Below are 13,146 nucleotides of genomic sequence, written 5' to 3' on the forward strand. Positions count from 1 at the left end.
CCGGAACCTGTTACCAGGTGAGCAAAACTAAGAGCGCCAACATGGCCGCCCTCAGCGACAGCCGGAAGTCCCGCCCCACCGAACGGGCTACACGGGAAGTCTCCTGTATTGAAGCTCTCATTGGAGAGCGACGCTGCCGCTTAGGCTCTGGGCTTTCTGGGTAGAGTAGTCTCCACAATTCCGAGGCCGCGGATCAAGGGCCTCTTAGGGAAAGCCACCAAGGTCTGCTTGGAGGGGCGAAGGGAAAAGGCACATTCTCGTCGACTTCTCTTCTCCTTTGAGAGAATGTAATCGTATATCTGCATAGGGCTCTCTGCCGCTGAACACCTAAGTGTCTGGACACAATTTTTCACACCCAGCGAAGCTCAGCCTGCCTCCGGAGCCTAATACATCGTTGGTGATGTTTCGAGGGCTACAAGGAAAATAAACAAGTTGTTCCATGGAGTCTTTGAGATGAAAGATGTGTGCACGACCAGTGGAAGCTAATAAACATTATCCTATTTCAATTCACTGTCTCATAATGGTCCCACTGTTCGTTGTATTACCCCTGAACAATAGGCACGTGAGCAGACAGCCCCTAAGCTCTTGACCTGCCATGCATGGCCACAACAACCCATGACCATGGAGTTGCTCAGATCACTTTTACGAGACACTACCATACATGGCTCAGTCTTACTCTTATGAAGGCCCTGGGGTCATGCGTTCCACACTCCTTCTCCATGTGCACATCACTCTTTTTGCCACATGTCTCACAACTGTGCTGCCACACTACAGCCCCATCCTACCCATTACCATAGTCATCTTCTTGGCCTCTCTACTTGTTACTCAGCATATGTGGCCCAGAAAATGCTTGGCAGTTTGAAAGAGGATCCCAGACTATTATGGTCCCCACTCACAGAGGCAGCCTTGAGTCCTATTATGAAGGCCTCCCTCCATGTTCCTTGCTTCAAACTTATTACCAAAAGTTAAATCAGAGTTCAGATACCCGTGGCTCTCCTCCAGTTGCACTGCACTCGGTGTCAGCACAGATCCCTACAGGGGGCTCAGGGCTCAATCTCATGAACCATGAGATCATGACCAGAGCTGAAATCAAGAGTCAGAAGCCCAAGTGAGCCATCCAGGCCCCCCTCTCGTTTTTGCTGCTTCTTAATGGCCTTAGTTCAAAATAATTCCATGTTGAGTGATTTTGTGGAGTGATGGGAAGAGGACCTCTAGTTCCTGGTGGAGTCAGAGCTCCACAAAAGAACTACATAAATGGTGAAGAGAATGTCAAAGAGCCCTAGGGACCCTGAAAACAAAAAGCAGAGGGAAGACACTAGGATTGGGGGCAACCTTAGATTGGGCAACCCAGAAAGGGCTCTAAGAGGAGGGGATAATGCAGTGAATCTGGAATAAAGTTCAGGAGGGGCCATGTGGACAAAAAATGAATAAAACATTCAAATCTTGACAGTGATTAGAACCACAATGAGAAAAAACACAGGCCTCTTGGGTATTTACATCCAAAAGGACACCTCATTTCTGCAATTATCATGGCCAAATAGTTTAACGGATGCACTTTCCAAAATTAACTAATTGCCTTAACCAGAGAAATGGATTGTCATGTACTGGTTTGGTGCAATTTCAAATCCAACTGCTTTTGACTAAGTGAAGTTGCTGCACCAGCCCTGGCTAGCATGTGTACAAAGACCTAGTCATATTGAAATCAGGCTGTGCCTGCGCATAATCGTTACCTTAGAGTACGTGCAATGATACGTAGAGTTTTTGGAAATCCACGCATATTCCCAGAACCTCACTTGAATATTTAGTGCCCAAATTATAACCACCTTTCAGAATCAGAGCCCCATATACACCCGGCGGGACTCCGGTCCTCCTGACTGCACATGCTCTCCCTCGTCCTTGAGGTGGTACTTTTCACCTTGCAATAAAACTTTTTCTGTTGTTTACTCTGACTCACCCTTGAATTCTTTCTTGCCAGGAAGTCAAGAGCCCGGCACCAGCTGGTGCATGAGGTTTTAGGGCCCGAGAACTCTCCTAGTTTCCAATATGACACCCAGGGAGGGAGATTGCTAGCATTCCCAATAAAATAGACAGCAAGGGCGGTGAGGGGACCTGCTTCAGGTCACAGCCCTGGTGGAGGGCTCAGGTGGATTGCACACTGAGGTCTCTGATCTCTGCAGCTGTGCGCTTCTCTGCGGTTCCCTCCATGCAGATGACACAAGGACAGTGGGATTGGGAGAAACTGCACTTCATTCTTCCACACTGTGTCCCATTGGATTCCTCACTGGGAACTTAGCACATGATCTCTGGCCTGGATTCAGGACTTTAGGTTGGGAGTGACCCTCCAGGGCCCTCAGACTTAACATAACGGTTAGAGGAAGATGAAGTTTCCAGGAAAAACCCTCCTCTATATTAGGACACTAAATACATGAGGGTAGGGTTGGGGGTCTAGTGTAAAATGGCCCTGGAAACCCTCCACTTGCCTGCCCCGATGTATCAGTGCCACTGCAGCCACAGGAACTAGTGGTCAGAGGGGCCAACCAGAACAGGTGGCACAGCCTGAGCAGAATCCAACCCAGGTCCTACAAAAGGATAGAGACTGGTTTCTTCTTCCTCACTCTCCTTTCCAGCTCACTCTCAAAGAGCATCCTCATTGGGTCACAATACAACAGGAGATGGGATGACTCAAAAATTTTGTCCCAAGCAGCCAGAAGGATGGATTTGCTCTTGGCTGAGATGTTGAGACTGAGTATAGAGGAGGTTTGGAGGAACTATCAGGACTTTAGAAAAATATATATTCCCTTTTATATATCTATTAGACCATGGGTTAAATTTCAATACAATTAAGAAATAGAGGGGGGCATCTGGGTGGCTCAGTCGGTTAAGCATTTGGCTTCATCTCAGGTCATGATCTCATGGTTCCTGGGTTCCAGCCCTGTAACAGTCTCAGTGCTGTCAGCACAGAACCTGCTTCGGATCTTCTGTGCCCCTCCTTAGTCTCCCACTGCTCGTTCTCTCTCTCTCTCAACTAAATAAATAAATAACTTTAAAAAAAAGTTTTAAAGAGAAATGGAGGGGCGCTAGGAATTGATATCAGATATCAGATATCAAATCAGGAATTGATATCAGTTATTAATTAGTTGGGGAAATTTTTTTTTCATAAGAGTATTACAATATTTGGAGATTTCACTGAAAACATTAGAGGAAGATTTCAGCTCCCATCTTAGAGCTTAATATAAAGTAGAAACATTTTTAGCTCTTAGAACTAGTAAATAATGATTCAAATGTGAGGAAAAACAAATCTCCAATATAAATGTATTATAGTAGGTTTTTATAATCTTGAACTGGACAAATCATCAGTAAGTGTGAATAGGAATAGGGGCACCTGGGTGACTCAGTCAGCTAAGCTTCCAACTATGGCTCAGGTCATGATCTCAAGGCTCATGAGTTTGGGCCTGAGTTGGGCTCTGTGCTGACAGCCCAGCCTGGAGCCTGCTTCGGATTCTGTGTCTCCCTCTCTCTCTGCCCCTCCCTGCTCATGGTCTTTCTCTCTCTCTCAAAAATAAACATTAAAATTTTTCTAAGTGTGAATAGGAAGACATAATAATAATTGGCATATTCAAATCCATAAAAGTAAAAATTTGCTTAAAAGTGGAATATAACAAAACATAACAAAAACAAATTAAAAATAAAAATGTAAAAAAAATTATGTGTGAGATCACCTGGGTAGCTCAGTCATTTACACATCCGACTCTTGATTTCTGCCAAGGTCATTATCTCACCACTTGTGAGATAGAGCCACTTGTTGGGTTCCTTGCGCTGACAGTGTGGAACCTGCTTGGGATTCTCTCTTCCTCTCTCTCTGCCCCTGCCCTGCTCATGCTCTCTCTCTCTCTCTCTCTCTCTCTCTCTCTCTCTCTCAATCTGTCTCTCTCTCTCTCTCACTCTCTGTCAAAATAAATAAATAAAATGTATGTGTGAGAGGTCAGAACAGACTGTGTTATCTCAGAGCTGTAACTAATCACATTGGTAAAACACCAAATAAGACTGGCAATGTATGTGGATGGTAAATCTTTTTTCTTTTTTCTTTTTTCTTTTTTTTTTTTTTGAGAGAGAGAGTGAGCAAGAGTGTGAGCAGGGGAGAAGGGTAGAGGAAGAGAGAGAATCTTAAGCAGTCTCCATGCCCAGCATAGAGCCCAACTCAGGGCTGGATCCCACAGGCCTAGGAATAACGAATGACCTGAGCTGAAATCAAGAGTCAGAGGCTTGGGGTGCCTGGGTGGCTCAGTCAGTTAAGTGTCTGACTCTTGATAGTAGCTCAGGTGGTGATCTTAAAGTCGTGGGATTGAGCCCAGTATCAGGCTGTACACTGAGTGGAGCCTGCTTGGGATTCTCTCTCTCTCTCTCTCTCTCTCTCTCTCTCTCTCTCTCTCTTTTGCTCTCTCTCTCTCTCACTCTCTCTCCCTCTCTCTCTGTCCCTCCCCCCCCCAATAAACAAATAAACTTAAAAGTCAGAGGCTCAACCTGACGGGGTTTGGGGGTGATGGTGGGGCTCAGAGCCGATGGCCAAGAAAGAATTCTTGAAAACATCCTTGGTGCAAAAAGGTGATTTTATGAAAACACAGCGACAGGACCCGTGGGCCAGAAGAGCTGCGCTGGGACTGTGCAGAGTGCTTATATACTGTGGAGTTGGGGGAGGTAAAGCCAAGAGGGAGTTTCTTAAAGGTATTTCCATATGCTAAAGAGGATTTACAGATTAGGGGAAGCCCAGCTATTGTCAAGCTAAGATTGTTTTCCCTTCTAGCAAAGCATTATCATTAAGATAGTAGGGAGTTCCTAGAGACTAGGCCATTGATGAGATATTTGTAAACTGATGGAGACTCTATTGGTGTAAGCGTTTGTTTTGTGTTCTTTCCTTTCTTCTTGGGCAGCCAGGAGGGCCTGAGGAATGTCACACATATCCCACCTGGGAGTGGGGGTGGGGTTGTGCTAGCTTGTACTTGGCCTTCAGCTTGCCTTATGGTCCCTCATCAAACCGACCAAGCCATCCAGGTGTGCCCTGTGAATGGTAATGCTTAGAGGAAAAATAATGATAAACACATGAAAAATGTCTAAGAAATGCTAACTAGAGTGAAAATAACATTGTATGTTTTATTTTTTTTCCTTTTTTAAAAATTTTTTTTAACGTTTATTTTTGAGACAGAGAGAGACAGAGCATGAACGGGGGAGGGTCAGAGAAAGAGGGAGACACAGAATCTGAAACGGGCTCCAGGCTCTGAGCTGTCAGCACAGAGCCTGACGCGGGGCTCGAACTCACAGACCGTGAGATCATGACCTGAGCCGAAGTCGGACGCTCAACCAACTGAGCCACCCAGGCGCCCCACATTGTATGTTTTAAATATAACATGTATCACTTACTGAAATTCTATTAAAGGTAAGTTTCCTCTGAAAGAAATTGTGCACAAACTCATTTTGCCTCAAAAATAAAGGAACAACAATTCATCACATATAATCTGTAATTTGCAGTACTAAAAGTGGCCAGAAAATTTAAAGGTGCTTGAAAAACACTCAGAGAGCAGAATATATAAAGATACATACGATATAATTACCTAATCTTATGTTATTGTCCTTTTTAAACTCAGTAACATTAAAAAAATTTTTTTTTACATTTATTTTTTTTGAGAGATAGAGACAGAGCACAAGTGGGGGAGAGGCAGAGAGAAAAGGCGACACAGAATCCGAAGCAGGCTCCAAGCTCCAAGCTGTCAGCACAGAGCCTGATGCAGGGCTCGAACTCACAAACCATGAGATCATGACCTGAGCCGACGTTGGACGTTCAACCGACTGAGCCACCCAGGCACCCCAGACTCAGTAACATATTAAATTTAGAAATAATTGAAACAAAGCACTAGGGGTTTCTTGAACTTATATTTCAATTATTTTCAGTATATTATATGTAATAAATAACCAAAATAAAGAGACTGTGTCTTTTGATAAGTAACCATGGGAACAGAATTGTAAATATGGCAGAACATATCCCACTAGCAAGGACCTTCCATATACCGTGCATATTGACTAGTAAGATTTTTAAAACAAATGGAACCAATAATCAATCCAGCAAACAGGTTAGATAAAGGCAAGTCAATGGATATTTCACTGAATATTTTTTTTAAAGAGTTGATGTTTTTTAAAGTTTATTTCTTTATTTTGAGAGAAAGAGAGAGAGAGCAAGCAGGGGAGGGGCAGAGAAAGAGAGGGAGAGAATCTCAAGCAGGCTCTGTGCTTTCAGTGCAGAGCCCGACTCAGGGCTCCATCCTGAGAACTGTGAGATCATGACCTGAGCCGAGATCAAGAGTTGTAGTCTTAACTGACTGAGCCAGCCAGGAGCCCCAATTTTACTGAATATTTATAAATATTTATAAATTTATAACTGAGGGTGAAATGTGTCTTGTGGATCCTTACAAATTTAGAAGAGTCCATTCCCTTGGGTTGGAAGGTTGAAGGGAGGAGTGGGTGAGTATACCAGAGGGAACTGTTAAGAAAAGAGACAAGGAGGGGCGCCTGGGTGGCTCAGTCGGTTAAGCGACCGACTTCAGCTCAGGTCATGATCTCGCGGTCCGTGAGGGCTGTGAGTTCGAGCCCCGCGTCGGGCTCTGTGCTGACAGCTCAGAGCCTGGAGCCTGTTTCAGATTCTGTGTCTCCCTCTCTCTGACCCTCCCCTGTTCATGCTCTGTCTCTCTCTGTCTCAAAAATAAATAAATGTTAAAAAAAATTTTTTTTTTAAAGAAAAGAGACAAGGAGCCCCAAATAGAGTCACTTGTCCTAAGCCCGCGTCATCAAACTAACACTTAATACCTAACTCAATTTTAGTTTCAACCTCTCCCAGGTGTGGAATCTTAAGTTGGTCAATCTGGAATTACCTGGTCGGCACTAGTGAGGTAATCTGCCTGATAGAGCTCTACTGTCCCCCAAAGGAAGGTAAGCTTGCCTGAAACAATCTATTTTTGGTAGTAACTTCCTTGTCCTATCCCTTCTGCCTATAAAAGTCTTCCAGTTTGTACAGCTCCTTGGAGCTCCTTTCTGTTTACTGGATGGGATCCTGCCTGACTCATGAATCATTGAATAAAGCCAGTAAAATCTTTAAAACTTACTCCGTTGAATTTTGTTATGTAACAGATCAAAACCTCAAAGCTATACACGAATGAATTTGTCTCACATTTTATAAACCCACTTAAGATTGAAATGAGACATTGAAGAAATCATGAGTGGATGAAATATGTAATAGACTAGAAGAGTGAAGCAAAATAAAAGAAGGGGAAAGGGAAATTGGAGGACCAAGTTGGAAATGAAATCATAGAATGGATTGAAATAACGAGAGAAATCGGCAGATGTGGTATGGAAATTATGAAAGTTCATTTGATTCAGAGAGCACATTATGATGTTGCCAGACTGGGGTCCTTGGACACAGCAATGGTAGAAACAAAGCTGGACCCACAATTTAAAAGCACAGAGAGGGTTCCTGGGCAGCTCTGTCGGTTAAGCATTACACCCTTGATTTCAGCTCAGGTCGTGATGTCACGTGTTGCCAGTCGAGCCCCGAGTCGGGCTCTGTGCTGGCGGAGCAGAGCCTGCTTGAGACGCTTTCCACCCGAGGCTTTCTAGGTCATCGGTGTCCCCGCGGGCCACCTTGGCCCCTCACCATCATCAGTAACGATTTCTCCCCTCGGAGGGAGAAAGCCTAAATATGGCTTCTGGGTGACACTTCCACTCTGTGCCCCCATATGAGCTGTCACCCGGTTATCATTGTCAGTATTGTGGAGGTTGTGAGGCCTTGAAGGACTGAGAGCCACCGCTGAAGCCTTCGTACCTCCCTGCCTGTAGCTCTTGCCGGAGACCTTAGCCCTGATAGCTCCTCCTCACCATTGTTAGTAAATTGCAAATTGTCCAAACGATGACTGCTGACCCGCTAGAAAGTTCCCACCCCTCCTGTAAAGCCCGCAACTCTCCCACCTTCCTGTCCCAGCTGGAGTGAGGCTTCTCGGCCCTGGGGGCAAGCATTTCTGTGTAAAGACTTCTAGGCCCCAGCTGGTTTCTCCCTGATCACCTGTGAGTCTTCACGTCTGTGTGGGACTCCGGGCTGTACCAAGGTGTGCACCCAACTTTCTGTTCTTCCACCAGTGCATCGTCACATCTGCAGAGATGGGATAGGTTGTTTCTCGAAGCCAGACTCTCTTCACACCCATCCCCCTCATCACACTTGGTCCTGGGGGACCGTGCAGTCCTGTATGTTGTTTGGGCATCCCTAGGACATGCCTGTCTCTTGAGTTTCTGTGAGTACCGGTGCATCTGTAAGCTGCCAGGCTGTGGCGAGATCTGGAAGGGTCCCCAGCACAGGAGGTCCTGTCCCCATGGACTTGGGGGTACACCAGCTTCCTGGCACGTGGCTGTTCACCAAGTTCCCCAAACTTTGTGTGGCACGATTGATCATTAACTCAATCTCTAGCCCCTCTCCACGTCTGGAGGATGGGGTAGAAAGTTCCAAGCTTCTACGCATGGCTTGGTCTTTTTGGTGACCACGCCCCATCCTGAAGCTACTCAGGAGTTGCATTACTGAAATGAAAGACACTCCTATCACCAAGGAAATTCCACAGGATTTAGGGGTTCTGTATCAGGAACCAGGGTCAAAGACCAAATATCAGAACAAAAGGTGCTTCTAGTGCTGTCATCACTTAAGAAATTACAAGGATGGGGCACCTGGGTGACTCGGTCGGGTAAGCATCCAACTTGGGCTCAGGTCACGATCTCATGGTTCATGAGTTCGAACCCCTCATTGGCCTCTCTGCTGTCAGTGTAGACCCTGCTTCAGACCCTCTGTCCCCCTCTCTCTGCCCCTCCCCCCTTCTCATGTGCACGCTCTCTCTCTCAAAAATAAATGGAAACATTTTAAAAATTAAAGACAAAAAATAAATAACAAGGGTTTTAGGAGCTCTGTGCCAGGAACTGGGGGGCAGAGACAAACATAAATATTTTCAATATTCTTTTTTTTAAGCATAGGTTCTTCTTTTTTTAATGTTTATTTATTTTGAGAGAGAGAGAGAGAGCATGTACGCCCAAGTGGGAGAGGGGCAGAGAGGGAAGGGAAAAGAGAGAGAATCCCGAGCAGGTCCCATGCTGTCAGCACAGAACCTAACAGTGGGCTTGATTTTACGAACTGTGAGACCATGAGCTGAAATCAAGAGTTAGCCACGTAACCCAGGCACCCCCCAGCATATATATTTTGTATTATTTCATAACCCGCCTAACACAGGTCTTCCCGAACAAAAGCTTTCCCTTGCACCAAGAGGTATGTGCAAGAATATTGACAATAGCAAACCCATGGAGACAGCCCGGGAAAGAGGATGGGTGAATGGGCTTCCCACACAGCGGACCACTATCTGTGGCCGCGTAGCTTTCTGTGCTATAGATGCACCGAGAGAAATGTCACAGTTTACCCCACAGAGTACCCCCTTCCATGATTCAAGCCCTTTCTACATGTACCTTCTGGTTTCTCAGTGCGATGGAGCCCCAATACCTGGTCGAAACCGGCTCACGAGTGTATTCCAAATAACCAGTAAATGTGCTTTTGCCTCAGCTGTGCCCAGAATCTTTTCTTCTCCCCAAACTGCCCTTTCAAACTAGTTCTGCAAACAGACTCCCCATCCCCCCCATACCTTCCATCTCTGGAAGAAAGGAATGCAAAGTAGTTGACTTTTTTGGTAATGATTTGTCAATAAAAGAGCATTCGGCAACTTTCCATCACCAATCATATCAGGTCAGCTTAGCTGTTAATGTTCCCAGTGAATTAAAGGAATCTATCATTTGAACATAAAGTTTCCCTTTCAAAGCCTCAGTCCGATTTCTGAGTTTCTGCCTCTGCTCTCCAACTTTTTAGGTACGTGCGGCCCACTGAAGGTGAAGGGTGTGGACAGAGGACAGGGGAGCAAAGGGAAAGCCTCACATGACCTCTGGGAACTGCCGTTTGTGTCATAGGGCTGGACGTTCCTGGATTTTAAGGAATAAACACCAACATTACACCTTTATTAATTAATTCAACAGATTACTTACTGGTCATTGGAAATGTGGCAGCCATTTTTCTAGGTACCAGAAATACTTCAGTGAACAAACAAATTCCCTGACCTCCTTAAAGTTATATTTTAATGGAGTAAGACAGGAAATGGAGAATATGATCAGGAAATTAGGAATTATCTTCCAAACAGAGAAGTACGATGGAAATATACATACTTGCATATACATTTATGTACATTACATTGGGGCTGCAGCTGAGGAAGCTTCTGGTGTGGAAGGAGCACTTTTGAAGGCCATTTTCTGGTGAGTCCTCAGGTGGCGGTGATAGGTGGATGACTGGCGGTAGCTTCTCCGGCAAAGGGAACACTCGTAGGGCTTCTCTCCCGTGTGGATTCTCTCATGAGCCTTGAGGTTGGTTTTGTGGCTGAAGGACTTTTCACACATGCTGCACGTGAAAGGCTTCTCTCTTGCGTGAGTCATCTGGTGCACGTGTAGGTCTGATGCTTGGAAGAAGCCTTTGTTACACTCAGCACAAATAAATGTCCTCTCATTATTGTGTCTTCTCTGATGGGCTTTTAGCTGAGAGAAATACCTAAAGATCTTGGGACACTTTTCACATCTATATGGTTTGGAGGCTTCATGGGATCTTTCTTGGAGTCCCTCACATGTGGAGATTCCCTCATTCTGGTGGGTAGGAACAGGCTCAGGGGTGACCTTGACTGGCTGAGAGAGAAACCTTGGTCCCACCTCCATAAGGATATCTTGATAAGGGGGTCCTTTTGGGCACCCCTCCTGGGACCCGGAGATAGCTAGACCTGCTCTTCCAGAGCTGACTGGATTCTTCAAAGAAACACTGTCGTCTTCAGGCCTAGGACAGCCCTCTTCCTGGATAATGAGTAGGGAAGGGATTTCATTGCCTTGATTAGTAATACCGTCATTTACTTGGTCAATGTTGCCACCATTTTCTTTATCTTCATCTCCTGTGAGGGCAAAAATGTGACTCCATGAAGTTGTAGCCAAGAAGAAGTCCACATAGAACATTCCTCCGGTACCTTGGCCTGCCCCACTCACCTCGTCCCGTTGCCAGGGAAGTATCCTGGGGAGTACAGGATGGTGTCCCCATGTTCTCTCCTGTTGGGGTTCCTGCTGACAACTGTTTGGTGAAATGAACAATGACTTCTCTTAAGGGCATATTCTCAGAAAAGAGGGCTTCCTGTCCCTGCATGTGGACGTGGACCTATAAACAAAGCCTGATTACTGTGGGGAAATAGATCTCATGGAAGACCTGCACTCATCAAGTTTCCCAGGATCCCTCTACTGTGTGCTGCCACACCCACTGCTCTGCTCTCATCTCTGCCGGCCTTAAATTACAAATTTCATGGTAATTTCTTGCTACTGTGCCTTTCCCAATGAGAAAAGCCTAATACTAAGGCTTTCTGAGGGGAGAGCAAGCTTGTGTTAAGGTACTTCTCCCCATTCTTGAGGTTTCTGCTCTATCGTCAACTTCTTAGTGAGCCTTCCTACCATCTCATTGGCTCTAATCAATTTAGATAGTGGCTCTTATATGTCCTCCTGACTAGATGCCTATAAAACATCTGCTTTCATTTTTGCTTTCTTAGCAATGGTAAAGCGTCTCTTTGGTGAGAACTAGTAAGTGGGTCTACAATGACTCTCCTGTCTCTACTTCCAGGCAACTCCAACAGGTTGTACTTAATCCTTACACACCTCTGCCCCTCACCCCAGGAGTCAAAACCCTTTACTCACTAATCCAGGTGGTTTCATGCCATCGTCAGTTAGATTTTCCATGAATTTCTCCATGTTTCTGCCACTTGTATTCCATTTCTCTTTCAACACGGACCTGTCACTGCAGTGGCCATTGATCATAAACTGTTCCAGGACCAAACGAGAAATAATTTCATCCTTGCTGTGTTTTTCTGGCTGCAGCCATGAGTGAAATAAGTTGTAGAGATTTTGCAGTTCCTCCCTTGCGCATGAGTTATTACTGTTTTGAAATAAACTAAGCTGAGTGCTGGGGAACTCATAGATCTCTTCCCCCTGAATGGCTGGTCCTTGGCTGGGCTTATGCTCTAGGTTTTCTGACCCAGGGACATTCCTAGATGGTTCTCCCTGACATGAAATTCTGAGATCTAAAGCCATTCTTAACAAGAATTCTCAGAGAGATTCAACTTTGGATGTTCAATTCGTACTGACTTGTTTCTCTGAAGATCTGTTTCACCAACTGGTAGATACTTGAAGAGTGCCAGCTAGAAATAGAAGAGGTATATAATTAATTTCAGCACCGCCATAATTAAAAAAAAATTCAGTTTCAGAGGAGTTTATGGATGAATTCTACTAGACATTTAAGAGAGAAAGAAGTCTAATCCTACACAGACTCTCCCAGAGCATAAAAAAGTGACAACACTCCCCTTTTAGTTAATAAGTTCAGCAGCTCCCTGATAACAAAATTTTACAAGTGCATTAAAGAAAACTACACTACAGATCAGGATATCTCACGGAAAACAAAGTTTGTAAATCAAATTCAGTGACATATAAAGAGAATAATAGATCACAAAACAAGTGGGGTTAACTTTCTAAACGAAAAGTTGGGTTAAACTAAAAAAATATTGATGTAACTTACCACATGAATAGAATTTAGGAAAATACAATATAATCATCTTCTTGGGTACATTAAAAGTGCTTCATAAAAGTCAGTGCTCATTACCAAAAAAGACATTTAGTAAGCTAGGAAGGAAGAGAACATCCCTGATATCATAAAGTTCTACAAAATACAGCAAAAATTATCCTTAAAAGTTTTTTCCTTGAAATTGAGAGGTGGAGGGCCACTTTCAACTCTATGCAACATTGGAATACTCTTTTACCAGTAAAAAAGGCAAGAAAATGTATCAAATATCATTATTTATACATTTCCTGATTTTGTTTCCAACAAAGGATCAAATATTCTACAAATCTTAGACAAATTTTTGCAAAATGAATTTTTGCAAAATGTCTGATACAAGACCAATTTACCAAAATCGATTGGATTGTATAATAACACAAGCAGCTTAAAATAAAAAATAAACCTCA

The 13,146-nt window shown here is 44.4% G+C and overlaps 2 protein-coding genes across 4 annotated transcripts in view; both read right to left on the bottom strand.

Moving 5' to 3' along the window:
• Positions 1 to 13,146, bottom strand: part of LOC121023457 (zinc finger protein 304-like) — a 498,588-nt gene that overhangs the window by 72,622 nt on the left and 412,820 nt on the right. The window lies entirely within an intron of this gene.
• LOC121023474 (zinc finger and SCAN domain-containing protein 4-like) lies at positions 10,175 to 12,324 on the bottom strand. Of its 2 annotated transcripts, none has more exons than XM_040465407.1 (3): positions 11,827 to 12,324; positions 11,134 to 11,215; positions 10,175 to 11,042 (listed from the first exon to the last, which is right to left on the bottom strand). In XM_040465407.1, exons 1-3 carry the CDS (start codon positions 12,217 to 12,219, stop codon positions 10,300 to 10,302), a joined length of 1,218 nt encoding a protein of 405 aa, XP_040321341.1. In that variant the 5' UTR covers positions 12,220 to 12,324; the 3' UTR covers positions 10,175 to 10,299. The 2 variants fall into 2 exon arrangements, with proteins under 2 accessions (XP_040321341.1, XP_040321340.1); XM_040465406.1 differs by having other exon boundaries at positions 11,134 to 11,299.

Source organism: Herpailurus yagouaroundi, unplaced genomic scaffold (genome assembly GCF_014898765.1).
Source record: "Herpailurus yagouaroundi ecotype Mexico unplaced genomic scaffold, PumYag 557, whole genome shotgun sequence".
NCBI classification, from domain to species: Eukaryota; Metazoa; Chordata; class Mammalia; order Carnivora; family Felidae; genus Herpailurus; species Herpailurus yagouaroundi.

Coding starts and splice junctions, on each gene's coding strand:
- LOC121023474 (XM_040465406.1), bottom strand. CDS start 12,219: ATGGCTTTAGATCTCAGAATTTCATGTCAGGGAGAACCATCTAGGAAT. Junction 11,300..11,826: donor GCATGAAACCACCTGGATTA/GTGAGTAAAGGG, acceptor CTTTGTTTATAG/GTCCACGTCCACATGCAGGG. Junction 11,043..11,133: donor TTCCCTGGCAACGGGACGAG/GTGAGTGGGGCA, acceptor TTGCCCTCACAG/GAGATGAAGATAAAGAAAAT.